At 49.3% G+C, this 25,561-nt stretch overlaps 1 protein-coding gene across 3 annotated transcripts in view; it reads left to right on the top strand.

The window, feature by feature from the left end:
- Positions 1-25,561, top strand: part of chd1l (chromodomain helicase DNA binding protein 1-like) — a 66,162-nt gene that overhangs the window by 15,496 nt on the left and 25,105 nt on the right. For all 3 annotated transcript variants that reach the window (XM_046299895.1, XM_046299897.1, XM_046299896.1), the window contains exons 7-15: positions 1,472-1,634; positions 4,756-4,911; positions 5,164-5,256; positions 5,625-5,721; positions 7,072-7,145; positions 9,723-9,833; positions 13,104-13,218; positions 14,644-14,797; positions 17,155-17,332. In XM_046299895.1, coding sequence (XP_046155851.1) covers positions 1,472-1,634; positions 4,756-4,911; positions 5,164-5,256; positions 5,625-5,721; positions 7,072-7,145; positions 9,723-9,833; positions 13,104-13,218; positions 14,644-14,797; positions 17,155-17,332 — 1,141 coding nt within the window. The remainder of the gene's footprint in view (positions 1-1,471; positions 1,635-4,755; positions 4,912-5,163; positions 5,257-5,624; positions 5,722-7,071; positions 7,146-9,722; positions 9,834-13,103; positions 13,219-14,643; positions 14,798-17,154; positions 17,333-25,561) is intronic.

The following is a 25,561-nucleotide window of genomic DNA, read 5'->3' as shown; positions in this document are numbered from 1 at the left end:
TCCTTCTCCTACCATCACCCAGTCTACATTCCTTCTCCTACCACCACCCAGTCTCTATTCCTTCTCCTACCATCACCCAGTCTCTATTCCTTCTCCTACCACTACCCAGTCTCTATTCCTTCTCCTACCACTACCCAGTCTCTATTCCTTCTCCTACCACTACCCAGTCTCTATTCCTTCTCCTACCACCACCCAGTCTCTATTCCTTCTCCTACCACTACCCAGTCTCTATTCCTTCTCCTACCACCACCCAGTCTCTATTCCTTCTCCTACCACTACCCAGTCTCTATTCCTTCTCCTACCATCACCCAGTCTACATTCCTTCTCCTACCACCACCCAGTCTCTATTCCTTCTCCTACCATCACCCAGTCTCTATTCCTTCTCCTACCACCACCCAGTCTCTATTCCTTCTCCTACCACTACCCAGTCTCTATTCCTTCTCCTACCACACCCAGTCTCTATTCCTTCTCCTACCACCACCCAGTCTCTATTCCTCTCCTACCACTACCCAGTCTCTATTCCTTCTCCTACCACCACCCAGTCTCTATTCCTTCTCCTACCATCACCCAGTCTCTATTCCCTCTCCTACCACTACCCAGTCTCTATTCCTTCTCCTACCACCACCCAGTCTCTATTCCTTCTCCTACCATCAACCAGTCTACATTCCTTCTCCTACCACCACCCAGTCTACATATCCCTTCCTACCATCACCAGTCTCTATACTTTCTCCTACCACCACCCAGTCTCTATTCCTTCTCCTACCACCACCCAGTCTCTATTCCTTCTCCTACCACCACCCAGTCTACATTCCTTCTCCTACCACCACGCAGTCTCTATTCCTTCTCCTACCATCACCCAGTCTCTATTCCTTCTCCTACCACCACCCAGTCTCTATTCCTTCTCCTACCACTACCCAGTCTCTATTCCTTCTCCTACCACTACCCAGTCTCTATTCCTTCTCCTACCACTACCCAGTCTCTATTCCTTCTCCTACCATCACCCAGTCTCTATTCCTTCTCCTACCACCACCCAGTCTCTATTCCTTCTCCTACCACCACCCAGTCTCTATTCCTTCTCCTACCACCACCCAGTCTCTATTCCTTCTCCTACCACCACCCAGTCTCTATTCCTTCTCCTACCACTACCCAGTCTCTATTCCTTCTCCTACCACCACCCAGTCTCTATTCCTTCTCCTACCACCACCCAGTCTCTATTCCTTCTCCTACCACCACCCAGTCTCTATTCCTTCTCCTACCACCACCCAGTCTCTATTCCTTCTCCTACCACTACCCAGTCTCTATTCCTTCTCCTACCACTACCCAGTCTCTATTCCTTCTCCTACCATCACCCAGTCTCTATTCCTTCTCCTACCACCACCCAGTCTCTATTCCTTCTCCTACCACCACCCAGTCTCTATTCCTTCTCCTACCACTACCCAGTCTACCACCTGTTTCACTGTCTCTCTTGTAGTTCTCTCTGGATTTCAGAGTGCTGCTGACAGGAACTCCTATCCAGAACAACCTGACGGAGCTCTACAGCCTCCTATCGTTCATCCAGCCCAGTCTCTTCCCCACAGACCAGACCGAGGACTTCACTAGCACTTACAACCAGGTCCAGACACAACCGACTCTGGGTAGGACACTACACGTGTGTGTGAGATAACATGCTAGATAGGAGGACACTACTACACAATTCGATCGGAACACCTGGAGGCTAAGCTTCCCCTAAAGTAAATGGTAAAAATTATATAGTCTAATTAGCCTACTCCTGTCTATACATGAATAAATAAAATCATGAAAAATAGCATAACCTACATTGGCCTGCAGTTTGGGCAGGGCGCGCTGCAAATACCACGGAAAAACATAGAATTAGCCATTAGCTTTCCAAACTATCAAGACAAGGAAATAGACTCTAATCAGTCTTTTAGTTCTCAACTTTGTTGAGTGAACAGTATAGCCTATCTTATTGGAACCAGCGGAGAGCATCGGCCATATTCCCGGTGAAGTATCGCACATTCGCACATTTGATTGTTTGTCAGTGTCAGCAGAGTAGGCTACCCTGTGATTTGTAGATTTAAAAAAAGTTATTAGCATAAATTATGACTATCCAATTTACTCATCACATTATCAAAAAGTGTGCTATCTTACAGTACAATGTTGGAACACCTGCTCTGTCCATGACCAGGTGAAAGCTATGATCCCTTATTGATGTCACCTGTTAAATCCACTTCCATCAGTGTAGATGAAGGGGAGGAGACATGTAGATGAAGGGGAGGAGACATGTAGATGAAGGGGAGGAGACGGGTTAAAGAACAATTTTTAAGCCTTGAGACAATTGAAATGTGGATTCAGAAAGTATTCAGACCCCTTGACCTTTTACACATTGTTACAGCCTTTTCTAAAAATGATGAAATCATTTTTTCCCCTCAATCTACACACACTACCCCATAATGACATCACAATACCCCATAATGATTTCACACTACCCCATAATGACATCACAATACCCCATAAATAGTGACAAAGCAAAAACGGGTTTTTAGACATTTTTGCATATTTATAAAAAATCTAAAACTGAAAAAACACATTTACATAAGTATTCAGACCCTTTACTCAGTACTTTGTTTAAGCACCTTTGGCAGTGATTACAGCCTTGGGTCTTCTTGGGTATGACGCTACAAGCTTGGCACACCTGTATTTGGGGAGTTTCTCCCATTCTTCTCTGCAGATCCTCTCAAGCTCTGTCAGGTTGGATGGGGAGCGTTGCTGCACAGCTATTTTCAGGTCTCTCTGGAGATGTTAGATCAGGTTCAAGTCCAGGCTCTGGCTGGGCCGCTCAAGGACATTCAGAGACTTTTCCCGAAGCCACTCCTGCGTTGTCTTGGATGTGTGCTTAGGGTTGTTGTCCTGTTGGAAGGTGAACCTTCGCCCCAGTGTCAGGTCCTAAGTGCTCTGGAGCAGGTTTTCATCAAGGATCTCTCTGTACTTTTCTCTGTTCATCTTCCCCTCGATCCTGACTAGTCTCCCAGTCCCTGCTGCTGAAAAACCTCCCCACAGCATGATGCTGCCAGCACCATGTCTCACCGTAGGGATGGTTCCAGGTTTCCTTCAGACAAGACGCAAAAAGTTCAATCTTGGTCTAATCAGACCAGAGAATGTTTAGTCTTTAGGTGCCTTTTGGTAAACTCAAAGATGGCTGTCATGTGCCTTTTACTGAGGAGTGGTTTCCGTCTGGCCACTCTACTATAAAGACCTGATTGGTGGAGAGCTGCAGAGATGGTTGTCCTTCTGGAAGATTCTCCACAGAGGAACTCTAGAGCTCTGTCAGTGACCATCGGGTTCTTGGTCACCTCCCTGACCAATGCTCTTCTTCCCCGATTGCACAGTTTGGCTGGTCGGCCAGCTCTAGGAAAAGTCTTGGTGGTTTCAAACTTCTTCCATTTAATAATGATGGAGGCCACTGTGTTCTTGGGGACCTTCAATGCTGCAGAAATGTTTTGGTACCCTTCCCCAGATCTGTGCCTGGACACAATTCTGTCTCGGAGCTCTAAGGACAATTCCTTCGACCTCATGGCTTGGTTTTTGCTCTGACATGCACTGTCAGCTGTGGGACTTTATATAGACAGGTGTGTACCTTCCCAAATCCTGTCCAATCAATTGAATTTACCACAGGTGGACTTCAATCAAGTTGTCGAAACATCTCAAGGATGATCAATGGAAACGGGATGCACCTGAGCTCAATTTCGGGTCTCATAGCAAAGGGTCTGAATTCTTATGTAAATAAGGTATTTCTGTTTTAAATTGGTAAAAAAATAGCAAAAATGTCTAAGACTTTTCGCTTGGTCATTATGGGGTATTGTGTGTAGATTAATGAGGAAAATAATTAACTTTTTTAATTTAAAAAAATTAGGAAAAAGTCAAAGGGTCTGAATACTTTCAGAGTGCACTGTACGTGTGCCATTCGGAGGGTGAATGGGCAAGACAAAAACACGTAAGTCTAATGGAACAGAGTATAGTAGTAGGTGCTAGGTGCACCAGTTTGTGTGTCAAGAACTGTAACGCTGCTGGGTTTTTATAATAATAATATAATAATAATAATATATGCCATTTAGCAGACGCTTTTATCCAAAGCGACTTACAGTCATGTGTGCATACATTCTACGTATGGTTGGTCCCGGGGATCGAACCCACTACCCTGGCGTTACAAGCGCCATGCTCTACCAACTGAGCTACAGTCCCGGGGATCGAACCCACTCAACACTTTCCCGTGTTTATCAACAATGGTTCACCGCCCAAAGGACATCCAGCCAACTTGACACAACGGTGGGAAGCGTTGGAGTCAACATGGTTCAGCATCCCATGGGAATGCTTTCGAAAGCTTGTAGTGCCCATGCCCTGACGAATTCAGGCTGTTCTGAGGGCACAAAGGTGGTGCAAGTCAATATTCGGAAGGTGTTCCTTTTTGTACACTCAGTGTCTTTGTTGGCAGGTTGTTATGGTACTGAAGTACAGTATGGAACAGGAACCCGGTTTTTAGTGCTGTCCCAAATGACACCCTATTCCCTATATAGTGAGCTCCTTTTGACCAGTCCAGGTGTTCAGAACGGTTGGCCACTCTGCCATATGTGCACTTTTTTTTATTGATGCAGGAAGTCCCATTGAAACCAAGAGGACAGCTCCATCGTCATGATAAAGACTGCATCTCTGTGAACCCTACATGTCTAACAGCAGTATTCTCTGTCTCTCTCTCTCCAGCCAGTGATCTCCAGAGAGTGCTGCAGCCCTTCCTGCTGAGGAGGGTGAAGGCTGAGGTAGCAGCTGACCTCCCCATGAAGACAGAGATACTGATGTACCACGGCCTGTCTGCCCTGCAGAAGAGATATTATAAGGCTATACTCATGAAGGACCTGTGTGAGACTAACATAAACCTCATCTAAAATGATGTTAGGAAATTCTAGCCCTGGTTGGCTGTCCGTTTGTGCTCTCTTGCCAACTTGTCTTTATGGAATGGGAAAGCTAAACAGTTTGGGTTAGGCTTGCCGATGACAGCAATGGAGTTGGTAGGAGCAACCAAAGAAAATAAAATACTTTTATTCAACTTAAAATAAAAACTCTTTCCATTGGGAAGCAACTGACAGTAGCTAACTGTTGTTTTGCTTCTAGATGCCTTTGGGAATGAGCAGGGAAACAAGACCAGACTGCTTAATATACTGATGCAGCTCCGGAAGTGTGTGGACCACCCCTACCTGTTTGATGGTGAGATCCTATTGGTTTAGAGCTGTGTGGACCACTCCTACCTGTTTGATGGTGAGATCCTATTGGTTTAGAGCTGTGTGAACCACCCCTACCTGTTTGATGGTGAGATCCTATTGGTTTAGAGCTGTGTGGACCACCCTTACCTGTTTGATGGTGAGATCCTATTGGTTTAGAGCTGTGTGGACCACCCCTACCTGTTTGATGGTGAGATCCTATTGGTTTAGAGCTGTGTGGACCACCCTTACCTGTTTGATGGTGAGATCCTATTGGTTTAGAGCTGTGTGGACCACCCTTACCTGTTTGATAATTGAAAAAGTTAGTGGAACCAGGGGGACATTTTTAACTTGAGCCCTGCCTTTCCTCTCTAGGTGTGGAACCAGAGCCGTTTGAGATGGGGGAGCATCTGATCCAGGCTAGTGGAAAACTCTGTCTGCTGGACAGCATGCTGGCATACCTGCACCAAGGGTCTGTCTCTCTGTCTCTCTCTCTCTCTGTCTCTCTCTCGGAGATCTAACACTGAGCACAGAGGGAGATCTATAACTGATCAAGATCTATAACACTGAGCACTAAGGGATAACTATAACACTGAGCACTAAGGGAGATCGATAACACTGAGCACTAAGGGAGATCGATAACACTGAGCAAGATCTATAACACTGAGCACTAAGGGAGATCTATAACACTGAGCACTAAGGGAGATCGATAACACTGAGCACTAAGGGAGATCGATAACACTGAGCACTAAGGGATAACTATAACACTGAGCACTAAGAAAGATACTGTCTAACACTGAGCACTAAGGAATATATTGTCTAACAGTGAGCACCAGGGGAGAGAGTGTCTAATACTGAGCACTAAGGAAGATACTGTCTAATACTGAGCACTAAGGAAGATACTGTCTAACACTAAGGAATATACTGTCTAACAGTGAGCACTAAGGAAGATACTGTCTAACACTGAGCACTAAGGAAGATACTGTCTAATACTGAGCACTAAGGGAGATACTGTCTAATACTGAGCACTAAGGGAGATACTGTCTAACACTGAGCACTAAGGAAGATACTGTCTAACACTGAGCACTAAGGAAGATACTGTCTAATACTGAGCACTAAGGAAGATACTGTCTAATACTGAGCACTAAGGGAGATACTGTCTAACACTGAGCACTAAGGAAGATACTGTCTAACACTGAGCACTAAGGAAGATACTGTCTAACACTGAGCACTAAGGAAGATACTGTCTAACACTGAGCACTAAGGAAGATACTGTCTAACACTGAGCACTAAGGAAGATACTGTCTAACACTAAGGATGATACTGTCTAACACTAAGGATGATACTGTCTAACACTAAGGATGATACTGTCTAACACTAAGGATGATACTGTCTAACACTAAGGATGATACTGTCTAACACTAAGGAAGATACTGTCTAACACTGAGGAAGATACTGTCTAACACTGAGGAAGATACTGTCTAACACTAAGGATGATACTGTCTAACACTAAGGAAGATACTGTCTAACACTGAGGAAGATACTGTCTAACACTGAGGAAGATACTGTCTAACACTAAGGATGATACTGTCTAACACTAAGGATGATACTGTCTAACACTAAGGATGATACTGTCTAACACTAAGGATGATACTGTCTAACACTGAGGAAGATACTGTCTAACACTAAGGAAGATACTGTCTAACACTGAGCACTATTAAATGTTAGATCTTATCCATATTTTCCATGATGTCTTGCTACTATCGCTTTTACTGTAAATATACTGTAATTTAACACATTACTTTTCCTCATTGATGTTCAGGGGACATCACATCTTGCTGTTCTCCCAGATGACCAGGATGCTGGACATTCTCCAGGACTACATGGAATACAGAGGTAATGGATACTGCTAGTGGAATACAGAGGTAATGGATACTGCTAGTGGAATACAGAGGTAATGGATACTGCTAGTGGAATACAGAGGTAATGGATACTGCTAGTGGAATACAGAGGTAATGGATACTGCTAGTGGAATACAGAGGTAATGGATACTGCTAGTGGAATACAGAGGTAATGGATACTGCTAGTGGAATACAGAGGTAATGGATACTGCTAGTGGAATACAGAGGTAATGGATACTGCTAGTGGAATACAGAGGTAATGGAGACTGCTAGTGGAATACAGAGGTAATGGATACTGCTAGTGGAATACAGAGGTAATGGAGACTGCTAGTGGAATACAGAGGTAATGGATACTGCTAGTGGAATACAGAGGTAATGGATACTGCTAGTGGAATACAGAGGTAATGGATACTGCTAGTGGAATACAGAGGTAATGGATACTGCTAGTGGAATACAGAGGTAATGGATACTGCTAGTGGAATACAGAGGTAATGGATACTGCTAGTGGAATACAGAGGTAATGGATACTGCTAGTGGAATACAGAGGTAATGGATATCTAGCTATCATTGATCATTTTTGTATTGATAATGTTGATACCTTCTGGAAAAAAAGCTTGTTTTATAAGGACGATGGGATCCACCCAAATCACTTGGGTTCCTGGTTCCTTACACAGCATTATAAGGCTGCGTTGAGACAATGACTTCCCAATGACCCAGCTCAGTTCATCTCTACCATTGTGTCCCTGAGTTGTCATAATGCTTCAGCAAATATACATTATACCAGGGGCATTGATAGACACAATGTAAGTAACCTAATATGTGGCCTGTTTCAGGAAACTAGGCGTATGTCGCGGGTCACTACTTAAACGGAGAACATAAACTTTTTAAAAATCAAAATGCCTTGTCAGGAATGACTTTTGGAACATGTGAACTTTCAGGAGCCTTCATAAGATACTTCTATCTGATCTGTAAATACAAGTATAATTGTTAAATTACGACCTGTGTAAGTTAGTAAGTTCAGCCACAGAAAAGGACAGCAACCTTCCAGCGAGCCATGATTGGCTGAGATAATGAGTGGGCTGGAAATGCGAAAGATGAGTTTGGATTGGTCTGCCACATAGCATGCTTCTGTCTATTTGAGCTGATCAGTATGTCTAGGTAATCCTGTCTAACACAGCCTTTATTTTTTATTACTTAGTAGAACTGCATAAGTGTTTCTCTCCACTTTCTGGAGGATGAGTTTTGAAATCAGTGGAATTAGAGTATGATAGCTAAGGAGTACCTGCAGATTCATGCAGGGTAGTAACGTCATGAGTTAGGATTATGGTGAATTGTTTACCTAGCTAGCCATGTCTTAACAAAAGACTCCACTATGCATGTACCCATTTCAATAGAATGTCACAGCGACAACTATTGATAGCCAGCGCGAATTCACCAAGTATATCTATCTGCTCTGATTTCAGAGCACTCTCGTCTGACTGTGCCAGAGCGCAGAATGACTGGCGAATTTACCAACGCTCAACACCCTTTGAATATGGCCGGTGTCAGTAAACATGGGCAAAAAAGTGTAAATTGTTGCCAGCAGCACAGTTGCAGTCACCAACGCTCTGGATAACATAAAAACAGCCTAACCAGCTCTGCTAGGGCGAGTAAAATGGTCAGTGAACGGTTCTCTCTTAGGACAGAACGAGCAATCAAGCCTTAAAGAGATGGGTGGGGCTAATGCTCACTTACGAGGGTGTGACTGATGTTGAATGGGTGTAGACAAAGAGCTCTCCAGTAGGTACCAAAACATTCTGCATTCTGCACCGATCCTCGACTTTGGCAATGTCATTTACAAAATAGCCTCCGACACTCTACTCAGCAAATTGGATGCAGTCTATCACAGTGCCATCCATTTTGTCACCAAAGCCCCATACACTACCCACCACTGCGACCTGTATGCTCTCGTCGGCTGGCCCTCGCTACACTGGCTCCAGGTCATCTATAAGTCTTTGCTAGGTAAAGCTCCGTCTTATCTCGGCTCACTGGTAACGATAACAACACCCAACCGTAGCATGCGCTCCAGCAGGTATATCTCACTGGTCATCCCCAAAGCCAACACCTGCTTTGGCCGCCTTTCCTTCCAGTTCTCTGCTGCCAATGATTGGAACTAATTTTATCTCCCTCACTAACTTTAAGCATCAGCTATCTGAGCAGCTAACCGATCTCTGCAGCTGTACATAGTCCATCTGTAAATAGCCCATCCAATCTACCTACCTCATCCCCATATTGTTTTTATTTACTTTTTTAGGTTGCTTTTGTTCTGTCTGTTCTGAGGTAACAGGGACAGGTTAAAGTAGGTTATTTCTCTGTCCTGAGGTAACAGTGGCAGGTTAAAGTAGGTTATTTCTCTGTCCTGGGGTAACAGTGGCAGGTTAAAGTAGGTTATTTCTCTGTCCTGAGGTAACAGTGGCAGGTTAAATGAGGCTATTTCTCTGTCCTGAGGTAACAGTGGCAGGTTAAATGAGGTTATTTCTCTGTCCTGAGGTAACAGTGGCAGGTTAAAGTAGGTTATTTCTCTGTCCTGCAGGTTACAGATATGAGCGTCTGGATGGCTCAGTCAGGGGGGAAGAGCGTAACCTGGCCATCAAGAACTTCAGCAGCAAAGACGTCTTTGTCTTTCTACTCAGCACTAAAGCAGGTGGGCTCTCCCTGACCCCTAACAGGTCCTAACCCCTGACCTCTAACAGGTCCTAACCCCCTGACCTCTAACAGATCCTAACCCCCTGACCTCTAACAGGTCCTAACCCCCTGACCTCTAACAGGTCCTAACCCCCTGACCTCTAACAGGTCCTAACCCCCTGACCTCTAACAGGTCCTAACCCCTGACCCCTAACCCTCTCACTGGTCCTTAACCCTGACCCCTAACCCTCTCACTGGTCCTTAACCCTGACCCCTAACCATAACACTAACAGGTGCTATGTTACCCAGCAAGAAAAACAAAACTTCTCTCTCAAACAGAAGGGGGAACTAACGAAACGGGTCGGATTTTAGGAGGGGTTCTGAAAGACACTCATGGGGGGTCCACTGAAAGCAACAACAACTGGGACCTAAAAGACACCCAGCATGAGCGCCCAGTAAGAGGCAAACAAAAGAAAACCCCATACCAAACTTAGACCGGATGCAAACTAAAAAGTGGCGCAAAACGAAAACAGGGAAGATTAGATAAAGGAATGTTTGTCTACAAATCAAATAGGGAGAGCCAACTAACGGTGTTCACCCTCCACATCTATCAAGACAACTGCACTGGGCCAGACACTCTTAAATAACACCTGGGCCAGACACTCTTAAATAACACCTGGGCCAGACACTCTTAAATATCACCTGGGCCAGACACTCTTAAATATCACCTGGGCCAGACACTCTTAAATATCACCTGGGCCAGACACTCTTAAATATCACCTGGGCCAGACACTCTTAAATATCACCTGGGCCAGACACTCTTAAATATCACCTGGGCCAGACACTCTTAAATATCACCTGGGCCAGACACTCTTAAATATCACCTGGGCCAGACACTCTTAAATAACACCTGGGCCAGACACTCTTAAATAACACCTGGGCCAGACACTCTTAAATAACACCTGGGCCAGACACTCTTAAATAACACCTGGGCCAGACACTCTTAAATATCACCTGGGCCAGACACTCTTAAATATCACCTGGGCCAGACACTCTTAAATATCACCTGGGCCAGACACTCTTAAATATCACCTGGGCCAACATAGGTGAAACATCTTCCCACTAACGAGATGGCAAACCAGCATAGGTATAACACACACTGACTAAAGAGGTGACACCAATCGGTGTGCCCCACGTGCTAACGTCCAACCTCAAAATATAAATGGATAAACCAAAGCCTGTAACACAGGTACTCAACCCTTGACCTTTAACCCCAACCCTGCTCACCAGTACTCATCAAGAGCAAGCTTTGATCTGTGATTCTGTGTCTGTCACTCTCCCACTATCAGCAGAGACATCTCTCCACCTCTCTATCTCTCCATCTGATCTGTTGACAGAATGAGCTGAAACACCACAGACACACGGAGAGAGAGAAGAGGAGCTGAGAGTGGGAGGATGTTTCAGACACACGGAGAGAGAGAGAAGAGGAGCTGAGAATGGGAGGATGTTTCAGACACACGGAGAGAGAGAGAAGAGGAGCTGAGAGTGGGAGGATGTTTCAGAAACACGGAGAGAGAGAGAAGAGGAGCTGAGAATGGGAGGATGTTTCAGACACACGGAGAGAGAGAGAAGAGGAGCTGAGAGTGGGAGGATGTTTCAGACACACGGAGAGAGAGAAGAGGAGCTGAGAGTGGGAGGATGTTTCAGACACACGGAGAAAGAGAAGAGGAGCTGAGAGTGGGAGGATGTTTCAGACACACGGAGAGAGAGAAGAGGAGCTGAGAGTGGGAGGATGTTTCAGACACATGGAGAGAGAGAAGAGGAGCTGAGAGTGGGAGGATGTTTCAGACACATGGAGAGAGAGAGAGAAGAGGAGCTGAGAGTGGGAGGATGTTTCAGACACATGGAGAGAGAGAGAAGAGGAGCTGAGAGTGGGAGGATGTTTCAGACACACGGAGAGAGAGAGAAGAGGAGCTGAGAGTGGGAGGATGTTTCAGACACACGGAGAGAGAGAAGAGGAGCTGAGAGTGGGAGGATGTTTCAGACACACGGAGAAAGAGAAGAGGAGCTGAGAGTGGGAGGATGTTTCAGACACACGGAGAGAGAGAAGAGGAGCTGAGAGTGGGAGGATGTTTCAGACACACGGAGAAAGAGAAGAGGAGCTGAGAGTGGGAGGATGTTTCAGACACACGGAGAGAGAGAAGAGGAGCTGAGAGTGGGAGGATGTTTCAGACACACGGAGAGAGGAGGAGCTGAGAGTGGGAGGATGTTTCAGACACACGGAGAAAGAGAAGAGGAGCTGAGAGTGGGAGGATGTTTCAGACACACGGAGAGAGAGAAGAGGAGCTGAGAGTGGGAGGATGTTTCAGACACACGGAGAGAGAGAGAAGAGGAGCTGAGAGTGGGAGGATGTTTCAGACACACGGAGAGAGAGAGAGAGAAGAGGAGCTGAGAGTGGGAGGATGTTTCAGACACACGGAGAGAGAGAAGAGGAGCTGAGAGTGGGAGGATGTTTCAGACACACGGAGAAAGAGAAGAGGAGCTGAGAGTGGGAGGATGTTTCAGACACACGGAGAGAGAGAAGAGGAGCTGAGAGTGGGAGGATGTTTCAGACACATGGAGAGAGAGAAGAGGAGCTGAGAGTGGGAGGATGTTTCAGACACATGGAGAGAGAGAGAGAAGAGGAGCTGAGAGTGGGAGGATGTTTCAGACACATGGAGAGAGAGAGAGAAGAGGAGCTGAGAGTGGGAGGATGTTTCAGACACACGGAGAGAGAGAGAGAGAGAGAGAGAGAAGAGGAGCTGAGAGTGGGAGGATGTTTCAGACACACGGAGAGAGAGAGAGAGAGAGAAGAGGAGCTGAGAGTGGGAGGATGTTTCAGACACACGGAGAGAGAGAAAGAGAAGAGGAGCTGAGAGTGGGAGGATGTTTCAGACACACGGAGAGAGTGAAAGAGAAGAGGAGCTGAGAGTGGGAGGATGTTTCAGAGACACGGAGAGAGAGAGAAGAGGAGCTGAGAGTGGGAGGATGTTTCAGACACACGGAGAGAGAGAGAAGAGGAGCTGACAAAAGAATAAGAAATAAACAATGAAAGAATAAGGAATGAATAAACAAACAATGAAATAATAAAGAATAAACAATGAAAGCAAATACGTAATGTGCTAACAACATGATCAATGAGCTAAACTGACGCCTGACCCCCTTTACTCTCATGGACAGTGACTCACCTCTGACCCCTGTAGATCTGCTGACCCCTGTATAACCGCTGACCTGTCTCTCTGCTGTATAGGAGGCGTTGGGATGAACCTAACAGCAGCTGATACTGTGATCTTCATTGACTCTGACTTCAACCCCCAGAATGACCTGCAGGCTGCCGCTCGCTGCCATCGGATTGGTCAGACCAGGTAACACGGGCCCTAGTTCTATTGGTCAGACCAGGTAACACGGGGCCCTAGTTCTATTGGTCAGACTAGGTAACACAGGGCCCTAGTTCTATTGGTCAGACTAGGTAACACATGGCCCTAGTTCTATTGGTCAGACTAGGTAACACAGGGTCCTAGTTCTATTGGTCAGACTAGGTAACACGGGGCCCTAGTTCTATTGGTCAGACTAGGTAACACAGGGCCCTAGTTCTATTGGTCAGACCAGGTAACACGGGGCCCTAGTTCTATTGGTCAGACCAGGTAACACGGGGCCCTAGTTCTATTGGTCAGACCAGGTAACACGGGGCCCTAGTTCTATTGGTCAGACCAGGTAACACAGGGCCCTAGTTCTATTGGTCAGACCAGGTAACACAGGGCCCTAGTTCTATTGGTCAGACTAGGTAACACAGGGCCCTAGTTCTATTGGTCAGACCAGGTAACACAGGGCCCTAGTTCTATTGGTCAGACTAGGTAACACAGGGCCTTAGTTCTATTGGTCAGACCAGGTAACACAGGGCCCTAGTTCTATTGGTCAGACCAAGTAACACAGGGACATAGTTCTATTGGTCAGACCAGGTAACACAGGGCCCTAGTTCTATTGGTCAGACTAGGTAACACAGGGCCCTAGTTCTATTGGTCAGACTAGGTAACACAGGGCCCTAGTTCTATTGGTCAGACCAGGTAACACAGGGCCCTAGTTCTATTGGTCAGACTAGGTAACACAGGGCCTTAGTTCTATTGGTCAGACCAGGTAACACAGGGCCCTAGTTCTATTGGTCAGACCAAGTAACACAGGGCCCTAGTTCTATTGGTCAGACCAGGTAACACAGGGCCCTGGTTCTATTGGTCAGACCAGGTAACACAGGGCCCTGGTTCTATTGGTCAGACTAGGTAACACAGGGCCCTAGTTCTATTGGTCAGACTAGGTAACACAGGGCCCTAGTTCTATTGGTCAGACTAGGTAACACAGGGCCCTAGTTCTATTGGTCAGACTAGGTAACACAGGGCCCTAGTTCTATTGGACAGACTAGGTAACACAGGGCCCTAGTTCTATTGGTCAGACTAGGTAACACAGGGCCCTAGTTCTATTGGTCAGACTAGGTAACACAGGGCCCTAGTTCTATTGGACAGACTAGGTAACACAGGGCCCTGGTTCTATTGGTCAGACTAGGTAACACAGGGCCCTAGTTCTATTGGACAGACTAGGTAACACAGGGCCCTAGTTCTATTGGTCAGACTAGGTAACACAGGGCCCTAGTTCTATTGGACAGACTAGGTAACACAGGGCTCTATCATAATATATAGTAGGGCCCTGAGTTAATAATAATATATATTAGCTGCTATATATTCTCTTACTTATGCATGTATATAAGTTGGTGGTGGGGTAACCAGAGGTCTATTTAACAGGGCTGTGAAGGTGATCCGGCTCCTGGGGAGGGATACGGTAGAGGAGATTGTGTACTCCCGGGCAAGTTCTAAGCTCAGCCTTACCAACACAGTGATAGAAGAGGGGCGTTTCTCTCTGCTTAACCACACCCACTCTGCTGCTGCCGGTCTGCAGGTCAGTAACCCTGGCAACACACAGTCAGTAACCCTGGCAACACACCGTCAGTAACCTGGCAACTGGTGATGGGAGGAAAAAATGCCTACAGTTATTATCACAATATTATTATTTTATAGGCTGTATCTGCGCCAGTCAACATGTTTTCAGCACTTTTATTTCCATAACTGATCAAAACTAGTTTTTCATGGCTCTCTCGTGTCCCTCTACAGCAGACATATAGTGAGCAATATGTTTGGGACATTGAATCGCAGAGTCGAATCGCAATACATTCAGAATCGTAAAATTCACAATACATATCGCACAGTCAGTAAACCTGGCAACACACGGTCAGTAAACCTGGCAACGCACGGTCAGTAAACCTGGCAACGCACGGTCAGTAAACCAGGCAACGCACGGTCAGTAAACCTGGCAACACACGGTCAGTAAACCTGGCAACGCACGGTCAGTAAACCTGGCAACGCACGGTCAGTAAACCTGGTCAGTAAACCTGGCAACACACGGTCAGTAAACCTGGCAACACACGGTCAGTAAACCTGGCAACGCACGGTCAGTAAACCTGGCAACACACGGTCAGTAAACCTGGCAACACACGGTCAGTAAACCTGGCAACACACGGTCAGTAAACCTGGCAGTAAACCTGGCAACACACGGTCAGTAAACCTGGCGGTAAACCTGGCACGGTCAGTAAACCTGGCAACGCACGGTCAGTAAACCTGGTCGGTAAACCTGGCAACACACGGTCAGTAAACCTGGCAAACACACGGTCAGTAAACACGGTCAGTAAACCTGGCAACACACGGTCAGTAAACCTGGCAACACACGGTCAGTAAACCTGGCAACGCACGGTCAGTAAACCTGGCAACGCACGGTCAGTAAACCTGGCAACACACGGTCAGTAAACCTGGCAACACACGGTCAGTAAACCTGGCAACACACGGTCAGTAAACCTGGCAACACACGGTCAGTAAACCTGGCAACACACGGTCAGTAAACCTGGCAACACACGGTCAGTAAACCTGGCAACACACGGTCAGTAAACCTGGCAACTGATCAAAAACACGGTCAGTAAACCTGGCAACACACGGTCAGTAAACCTGGTAATCGCACAGTCAGTAAACCTGGCAACACACGGTCAGTAAACACGGTCAGTAAACCTCAGTCAAACCTGGCAACACCTGGGACGGTCAGTAAACATGGCAACACACGGTCAGTAAAGTAAACACGGTCAGTAAATCTGGCAACACACGGTCAGTAAAGTCAGTAAAACCACGGTCAGTAAACCTGGCAACACACGGTCAGTAAACACGGTCAGTAAACCTGGCAACACACGGTCAGTAAACCTGGCAACACACGGTCAGTAAACACGGTCAGTAAACATGGCAACACACGGTCAGTAAACCTGGCAACACACGGTCAGTAAACACGGTCAGTAAACACGGTCAGTAAACACGGTCAGTAAACCTGGCAACACACGGTCAGTAAACATGGCAACACACGGTCAGTAAACCTGGCAACACACGGTCAGTAAATACGGTCAGTAAACCTGGCAACACACGGTCAGTAAACACGGTCAGTAAATCTGGCAACACACGGTCAGTAAACCTGGCAACACACGGTCAGTAAATACGGTCAGTAAACCTGGCAACACACGGTCAGTAAACCTGGCAACACACGGTCAGTAAACCTGGCAACACACGGTCAGTAAACACGGTCAGTAAACCTGGCAACACACGGTCAGTAAACCTGGCAACACACGGTCAGTAAACATGGCAACACACGGTCAGTAAACCTGGCAACACACGGTCAGTAAACACGGTCAGTAAACCTGGCAACACACGGTCAGTAAACACTGTCAGTAAACCTGGCAACACACGGTCAGTAAACCTGGCAACACACGGTCAGTAAACCTGGCAACACACGGTCAGTATACCTGGCAACACACGTTCAGTAAACCTGGCAACACACGGTCAGTAAACCTGGCAACACACGGTCAGTAAACCTGGCAACACACGGTCAGTAAACCTGGCAACACACGGTCAGTAAACCTGGCAACACACGGTCAGTAAACCTGGCAACACATGGTCAGTAAACCTGGCAACACACGGTCAGTAAACCTGGCAACACATGGTCAGTAAACCTGGCGACAGCAACCATTTCTTTCCTGACACCTCACTGTCCCGTCAACCATCCTGACACCTCACTGTCCCGTCAACCATCCTGACACCTCACTGTCTCGTCAACCATCCTGACACCTCACTGTCTCGTCAACCTTCCTGACACCTCACTGTCTCGTCAACAGGCTACTCCGCCCTTCCTCTCTCCTCATCCATCCTGTTCCATCTGTCTCTCTCCAGCTCAGCGAGATCCTGAAGTTTGGATTGGACAAACTGTTGTCGTCAGATGAGAGCTCCATCCAGGCTGTGAACATGGGTCTGATCCTGGGTCAGTCTAGAGACGGGGAGTGGCTGACTGATGAAGCCCCCACCCAGACCAAGGACCTGCCCACAGAGCAGGGAGAATCTGAGGGACAGAGTGAGTAGCAAAAGCTCATTGAGGCCCCACAGCAAAACCTGGCATCAATCTACACTGTAAACCTCCACTACTCTAAACTATTAGTGTGCATCCCAAATTGCATTATATTCCCTCGGGTCCCTGTGGTAACCGTGTGGTTAGTGTTGGACCAGTAACCAGCAGGTAGCCTAGTGGTTAGTGTTGGACTAGTAACCAGCAGGTAGCCTAGTGGTTAGAGTGTTGGGCCAGTAACCAGCAGGTAGCCTAGTGCTTAGAGCGTTGGACTAGTAACCAGCAGGTAGCCTAGTGGTTAGAGTGTTGGGCCAGTAACCAGCAGGTAGCCTAGTGGTTAGAGTGTTGGACTAGTAACCAGCAGGTAACCTAGTGGTTAGAGCGTTGGACTAGTAACCAGCAGGTAGCCTAGTGGTTAGTGTTGGACTAGTAACCAGCAGGTAGCCGTGTGGTTAGATTTGGGCCAGTAACCAGCAGGTAGCCGTGTGGTTAGATTTGGGCCAGTAACCAGCAGGTAGCCTAGTGGTTAGAGTGTTGGACTAGTAACCAGCAGGAAGCCTAGTGGTTAGAGTGTTGGACTAGTAACCAGCAGGTAGCCTAGTGGTTAGAGCGTTTGGCCAGTAACCAGCAGGTAGCCTAGTGGTTAGATTTGGGCCAGTAACCAGCAGGTAGCCTAGTGGTTAGATTTGGGCCAGTAACCAGCAGGTAGCCTAGTGGTTAGAGTGTTGGACCAGTAACCAGCAGGTAGCCTAGTGGTTAGAGTGTTGGGCCAGTAACCAGCAGGTAGCCTAGTGGTTAGAGTGTTGGACTAGTAACCAGCAGGTAACCTAGTGGTTAGAGCGTTGGACTAGTAACCAGCAGGTAGCCTAGTGGTTAGTGTTGGACTAGTAACCAGCAGGTAGCCGTGTGGTTAGATTTGGGCCAGTAACCAGCAGGTAGCCGTGTGGTTAGATTTGGGCCAGTAAACAGCAGGTAGTCTAGTGGTTAGAGTGTTGGGCCAGTAACCAGCAGGTAGCCTAGTGGTTAGAGTGTTGGGCCAGTAACCAGCAGGTAGCCTAGTGGTTAGAGTGTTGGGCCAGTAACCAGCAGGTAGCCTAGTGGTTAGAGTGTTGCGCCAGTAACCAGCAGGTAGCCTAGTGGTTAGAGTGTTGGGCCAGTAACCAGCAGGTAGCCTAGTGGTTAGAGTGTTGGGCCAGTAACCAGCAGGTAGCCTAGTGGTTAGAGTGTTGGGCCAGTAACCAGCAGGTAGCCGTGTGGTTAGATTTGGGCCAGTAACCAGCAGGTAGCCTAGTGGTTAGAACGTTGGGCCAGTAACCAGCAGGTAGCCTAGTGGTTAGAGTGTTGGGCCAGTAACCAGCAGGTAGCCTAGTGGTTAGAGTGTTGGACTAGTAACCAGCAGGTAACCTAGTGGTTAGAGCGTTGGACTAGTAACCAGCAGGTAGCCTAGTGGTTAGTGTTGGACTAGTAACCAGCAGGTAGCCGTGTGGTTAGATTTGGGCCAGTAACCAGCAGGTAGCCGTGTGGTTAGATTTGGGCCAGTAAACAGCAGGTAGTCTAGTGGTTAGAGTGTTGGGCCAGTAACCAGCAGGTAGCCTAGTGGTTAGAGTGTTGGGCCAGTAACCAGCAGGTAGCCTAGTGGTTAGAGTGTTGGGCCAGTAACCAGCAGGTAGCCTAGTGGTTAGAGTGTTGGGCCAGTAACCAGCAGGTAGCCTAGTGGTTAGAGTGTTGGGCCAGTAACCAGCAGGTAGCCTAGTGGTTAGAGTGTTAGGCCAGTAACCAGCAGGTAGCCGTGTGGTTAGATTTGGGCCAGTAACCAGCAGGTAGCCTAGTGGTTAGAACGTTGGGCCAGTAACCAGCAGGTAGCCTAGTGGTTAGAGTGTTGGGCCAGTAACCAGCAGGTAGCCTAGTGGTTAGAGTGTTGGACTAGTAACCAGCAGGTAACCTAGTGGTTAGAGCGTTGGACTAGTAACCAGCAGGTAGCCTAGTGGTTAGTGTTGGACTAGTAACCAGCAGGTAGCCGTGTGGTTAGATTTGGGCCAGTAACCAGCAGGTAGCCGTGTGGTTATATTTGGGCCAGTAAACAGCAGGTAGTCTAGTGGTTAGAGTGTTGGGCCAGTAACCAGCAGGTAGCCTAGTGGTTAGAGTGTTGGGCCAGTAACCAGCAGGTAGCCTAGTGGTTAGAGTGTTGGGCCAGTAACCAGCAGGTAGCCTAGTGGTTAGAGTGTTGGGCCAGTAACCAGCAGGTAGCCTAGTGGTTAGAGTGTTGGACTAGTAACCAGCAGGTAGCCTAGTGGTTAGAGTGTTGGACAGTAACCAGCAGGTAGCCTAGTGGTTAGAACTTTGGGCCAGTAACCAAAATGTAGCCTAGTGGTTAGAACGTTGGGCCAGTAACCAGCAGGTAGCCTAGTGGTTAGAGTGTTGGACTAGTAACCAGCAGGTAGCCGTGTGGTTAGATTTGGGCCAGTAACCAGCAGGTAGCCTAGTGGTTAGAACGTTGGGCCAGTAACCAGCAGGTAGCCTAGTGGTTAGAACGTTGGGCCAGTAACCAAAAGGTTATTGGTTCGAATACCCGAGCAAATCACTTAATCCTGATTTGCTCCAGAGTTGCTGTATTACTTATGGCTGAGCCTCTAAAACAACACATTACACTGAGTCTTCTATATATGACAATAACACATCTTTATTTATTAATGTTTTCCCCTCTCCCTGTCTCTCTCTCTCTCTCTCCCTTTCTCTCTCTCTCTCCCTGTCTCTCTCTCTCTCCCTGTCTCTCTCCCTGTCTCTCTCTCTCCCTGTCTCTCTCTCTCCCTGTCTCCCCCTCTCTCCCTGTCTCCCCCTCTCTCCCTGTCTCTCTCTCTCTCCCTGTCTCCCCCTCTCTCCCTGTCTCTCTCTCTCTCCCTGTCTCTCTCTCTCTCCCTGTCTCTCTCTCTCTCCTGTCTCTCTCTCTCCCTGTCTCCCCCTCTCTCCCTGTCTCTCTCTCTCTCCCTGTCTCTCTCTCTCTCCCTGTCTCTCTCTCTCTCTCCCTGTCTCTCTCTCTCTCCCTGTCTCTCTCTCTCTCCTGTCTCTCTCTCTCCCTGTCTCCCCCTCTCTCCCTGTCTCTCTCTCTCTCCCTGTCTCTCTCTCTCTCCTGTCTCTCTCTCTCCCTGTCTCCCCCTCTCTCCCTGTCTCTCTCTCTCCCTGTCTCTCGCTCTCTCCTGTCTCTCGCTCTCTCCTGTCTCTCTCTCTCCCTGTCTCCCCCTCTCTCCCTGTCTCTCTCTCTCTCCCTGTCTCTCTCTCTCTCCCTGTCTCTCTCTCTCTCCCTGTCTCTCTCTCTCTCCCTGTCTCTCTCTCTCTCCTGTCTCTCTCTCTCCCTGTCTCCCCCCTCTCTCCCTGTCTCTCTCTCTCTCCCTGTCTCTCTCTCTCTCCCTGTCTCTCTCTCTCTCTCTCCCTGTCTCTCTCTCTCTCTCTCTCTCTCCCTGTCACTCTGTTTCTCTCCCTGTCACTCTGTTTCTCTCTCCCTGTCTCTCTCTCCCTGTCTCTCTCTCCCTGTCTCTCTCTCTCTCCCTGTCCCTCTCTCTCTCCCTGTCCCTCTCTCTCTCTGTCTCTCTCTCTCCCTGTTTCTCTCTCTCCCTGTTTCTCTCTCTCCCTGTCTCTCTCTCTCCCTGTTTCTCTCTCTCCCTGTTTCTCTCTCTCTCTGTCTCTCTCTCTCTCTGTCCCTCTCTCTCTCTCTCTCTCCCTCTCTCTCTCTCTCTCTCCCTGTTTCTCTCTCCCTGTCTCTCTCTCCCTGTCTCTCTCTCTCCCTGTCTCTCTCCCTCTCCCTGTTTCTCCCTCTCCCTGTCTCTCTCTCTCTCCCTGTCTCTCTCTCTCTCCCTGTCTCTCTCTCTCTCCCTGTCTCTCTCTCTCCCTGTCTCTCTCTCCCTGTTTCTCTCTCTCCCTGTCTCTCTCTCTCTCCCTGTCTCTCTCTCTCCCTGTTTCTCTCTCTCCCTGTCTCTCTCTCTCTCCCTGTCTCTCTCTCTCTCCCTGTCTCTCTCTCTCTCCCTGTCTCTCTCTCTCTCCCTGTCTCTCTCCCTGTCTCTCTCTCTCTCCCTGTTTCTCTCTCCCTGTCTCTCTCTCTGTCCCTGTCTCTCTCTCTCCCTGTCTCTTTCTCTCTCCCTGTCTCTCTCTCTCCCTGTCTCTCTCTCTCCCTGTCTCTCTCTATGTCCCTCTCTCTCTCTCTCTCCCTCTCTCTCCCTCTCTCTCTCTCTCCCTGTCTATCTCTCTCTCCCTGTCTCTCTCTCTCTCCCTGTCTCTCTCTCTCCCTGTTTCTCTCTCTCCCTGTTTCTCTCTCTCCCTGTTTCTCTCTCTCCCTGTCTCTCTCTCTCCCTGTCTCCCTGTCTCTCTCTCGCTCTCTCCCTGTCTCTCTCTCTCTCCCTGTCTCTCTCTCGCTCTCTCCCTGTCTCTCTCTCTCTCCCCGTCTCTCTCTCTCTCCCTGTCTCTCTCTCTCTCCCTGTCTCTCACTGTCTCCCTGTCTTGCTCTCTCCCCGTCTCTCTCTCTCTCCCTGTCTCTCTCTTTCTCCCTGTCTCTCTCTCTCCCTGTCTCTCTCCCTGTCTCTCTCTCTCCCTGTCTCTCTCTCTCCCTGTCTCTCTCTCCCTGTCTCTCACTCCCTGTCTCTCACTCCCTGTCTCTCTCTCCCTGTCTCTCTCACTGTCTCTCTCTCTCACTGTCTCTCTCTCTCTCTCCCTGTATCTCTCTCTCCCTGTCTCTCTCTCTCTCTCCCTGTCTCTCTCTCTCTCCCTGTCTCTCTCTCTCCCTGTCTGTCTGTCCCTGTCTCTCTCTCCCTGTCTCTCTCTCCCTGTCCCTCTCTCTCTCTCTGTCTCCCTGTCTCCCTCCCTGTCTCTCTCTCTCTCCCCCTGTCTCTCTCCCTGTCTCTCTCCCTCCATCTCTCCCTGTCCCTCTTTTTGTCCCTGTCCCTCTCTCTCTCCCCTGTCCCTTTCTCTCTCCCTGTCTTTCTCTCTCTCCCTGTCTCTCTCTCTCTCTCCCTGTCTCTCTCTCTCTCCCTGTCTCTCTCTCTCTCCCTGTCTCTGTCTCTCTCTCTCCCTGTCTCTCTCTCCCTGTCTCTCTCTCTCCCTGTCTCTCTCTCTCCCTGCTTCTCTCTCTCTGTCTCTCTCCCTGTCCCTATTTTTGTCCCTCTCTCTCCCTGTCTCTCTCTCTCCCTGTCTCCCTCTCCCTCTCTCCCCCCCTGTCTCCCTCTCTCTCCCTGTCTCCCTCTCTCTCCCTGTCTCCCTCTCTCTCCCTGTCTCCCCCTCTCTCCCTGTCTCCCCCTCTCTCCCTGTCTCCCTCTCTGTCTCCCTCTCTCTCCCTGTCTCTCTCTCTCTCCCTGTCTCTCTCTCTCCCTGTCTCTCTCTCTCCCTGTCTGTCTGTCCTGGTCTCTCTCTCCCTGTCTCTCTCTCCCTGTCTCTCACTCCCTGTCTCTCTCTCCCTGTCTGTCTGTCCCTGTCTCTCACTGTCTCTCTCTCTCACTGTCTCTCTCTCTCTCTCCCGGTCTCTCTCTCTCTCCCTGTCTCTCTCTCTCCCTGTCTGTCTGTCCCTGTCTCTCTCTCCCTGTCTCTCTCTCTCTGTCTCCCTGTCTCCCTCCCTGTCTCTCCCCCTGTCTCTCTCCCTCCGTCTCTCCCTGTCCCTCTTTTTGTCCCTGTCCCTCTCTCTCTCCCCTGTCCCTCTCTCTCTCCCCTGTCCCTCTCTCTCTCCCTGTCTTTCTCTCTCTCCCTGTCTTTCTCTCTCTCCCTGTCTCTGTCTCTCTCTCTCCCTGTCTCTCTCTCCCTGTCTCTCTCTCTCCCTGTCTCTCTCTCTCCCTGTCTCTCTCTCTCCCTGTTTCTGTCTCTCTGTCTCTCTCTCTGTCTCTCTCCCTGTCCCTCTCTCCCTGTCCCTCTTTTTGTCCCTCTCTCCCCCTGTCTCTCTCCCTGTCTCTCTCCCTCCATCTCTCCCTGTCCCTCTTTTTGTCCCTGTCCCTCTCTCTCTCCCCTGTCCCTTTCTCTCTCCCTGTCTTTCTCTCTCTCCCTGTCTCTCTCTCTCTCCCTGTCTCTCTCTCTCTCTGTCTCTCTCTCCTCTCTCTCTCCCTGTCTCTCTCTCTCCCTGTCTCTCTCTCTCCCTGTCTCTCTCTCTCCCTGCTTCTGTCTCTCTGTCTCTCTCTCTGTCTCTCTCCCTGTCCCTCTCTCCCTGTCCCCCTCTCTCCCTGTCTCTCTCTCTCCCTGTCTCCCTCTCTGTCTCTCCCTGCTCTCTCTCTCTCCCCCTGTCTCCCTCTCTCTCCCTCTCTCTCCCTGTCTCTCTCTCTCCCTGTCTCCCTGTCCTCTCTCTGTCCCTGTCTCCCCCTGTCTCCCCCTCTCTCCCTGTCTCTCTGTCTCCCTCTCCTCCCTGTCTCTCTCTCTCCCTGTCCCTGTCTCTCTCTCCCTGTCTCTCCTGTCTCTCTCTCCCTGTCTGTCTGTCCCTGTCTCTCACTGTCTCTCTCTCTCACTGTCTCTCTCTCTCCCGGTCTCTCTCTCTCTCCCTGTCTCTCTCTCTCCCTGTCTGTCTGTCCCTGTCTCTCTCTCCCTGTCTCTCTCTCTCTGTCTCCCTGTCTCCCTCCCTGTCTCTCTCTCTCCCCCTGTCTCTCTCCCTGTCTCTCTCCCTCCGTCTCTCCCTGTCCCTCTTTCTGTCCCTGTCCCTCTCTCTCCCCTGTCCCTCTCTCTCTCCCCTGTCCCTCTCTCTCTCCCTGTCTTTCTCTCTCTCCCTGTCTTTCTCTCTCTCCCTGTCTCTCTCTCTCTCCCTGTCTCTGTCTCTCTCTCTCCCTGTCTCTCTCTCCCTGTCTCTCTCTCTCCCTGTCTCTCTCTCTCCCTGTCTCTCTCTCTCCCTGTTTCTGTCTCTCTGTCTCTCTCTCTGTCTCTCTCCCTGTCCCTCTCTCCCTGTCCCTCTTTTTGTCTCTCTCCCTGTCTCTCTCTCTCCCTGTCTCCCTCTCTCTCCCTTGCTCTCCCTCTCTCCCCCCTGTCTCCCTCCTCTCTGTCTCTCCTCTCTCTCCCTGTCTCTCTCCCTGTCTCCCTCTCTCTCCCTGTCCCTGTCTCTCTCTCCCTGTCTCCCCTCTCTCTCCCTGTCTCCTGTCTCTCTCTCCCTGTCTCTCTCCCTGTCCCTCTCCCTGTCTCTCTCTCTCTCTCTCCCTGTCTCTCTCCCTGTCTCCCCTCTCTCCCTGTCTCCCCTCTCTCCCTGTCTCTCTCCCTGTCTCCCCCTCTCTCTGTCTCTCTCTCTCTCCCTGTCTCTCTCTCTCTCCCTGTCTCTCTCTCCCTGTCTCTCTCTCTCTCTCCCTGTCTCTGTCTCTCTCTCTCCCTGTCCTGTCTCTCTCTCTCTCTGTCTCCCTCTCTCTCCCTGTCTTCTCTCTGTCTCTCTCTCTCCCTTTCTCTCTCCCTGTCTCTCTCTCTCTCCCTGTCTCTCTCTCTCTCCCTGTCTCTCTCTCTCTCCCTGTCTCTCTCTCTCCCTGTCTCTCTCTCTCCCTGTCTCTCTCTCTCTCCCTGTCTCTCTCTCTCTCTCTCCTGTCTCTCTCTCTCTCTCTCTCTCCCTGTCTCTCTCCTGTCCCTGTCTCTCTCTCCCTGTCTCCTCTCTCTCCCTGTCCCTCTCTCCTGTCTCTCTCTCTCCCTGTCTCCCTCTCTCTCCCTGTCTCCTCTCTCTCTCCCTGTCTCTCCCTCTCTCTCCCTGTCTCTCTCTCCCTGTCTCTCTCTCCCTCTCTCCCTGTCTCTCTCCCCCTGTCTCTCTCTCCCTGTCTCTCTCTCTCCCTGTCTTCTCTCTCTCCCTGTCTCTCTCTCCCTGTCTCTCTCTCTCTCCCTGTCTCTCTCTCTCTCCCTGTCTCTCTCTCCCTGTCTCTCTCCTGTCTGTCTCCCTGTCTCTCTCTGTCTCCCTGTCTGTCCCCTGTCCTGTCTCTCTCTCCCTGTCCCTCTCTCTCTCTCTCTCTCTGTCCTGTCTCTCTCTCCTCTCTCCCCTGTCTCCTGTCTCTCTCTCTCCCCTGTCTCTCCCTCTCTCTCTCTCTCTCTCCTCTCTCTCTCCTGTCCCTGTCTCTCCCTCTCTCCCCCTCTTTTTGTCTGTCTGTCCCTGTCTCTCTCTCCCTGTCTCTCTCTCTCTCTCCCTGTCCCTCTCTCTCCCTGTCTCTCTCTCTCCCTGTCCTCTCTCTCTCTCCTCTCTCTCTCCCTGTCTCTCTCTCCCTGTCTGTCTGTCCCTGTCTCTCCCTGTCTCTCTCTCCCTGTCTCTCTCTCTCCCTGTCTCTC

Source organism: Oncorhynchus gorbuscha, linkage group LG15 (assembly GCF_021184085.1).
Source record: "Oncorhynchus gorbuscha isolate QuinsamMale2020 ecotype Even-year linkage group LG15, OgorEven_v1.0, whole genome shotgun sequence".
Classification (NCBI taxonomy): domain Eukaryota; kingdom Metazoa; phylum Chordata; class Actinopteri; order Salmoniformes; family Salmonidae; genus Oncorhynchus; species Oncorhynchus gorbuscha.
This window is presented reverse-complemented; position numbering and strand designations above follow the sequence as displayed.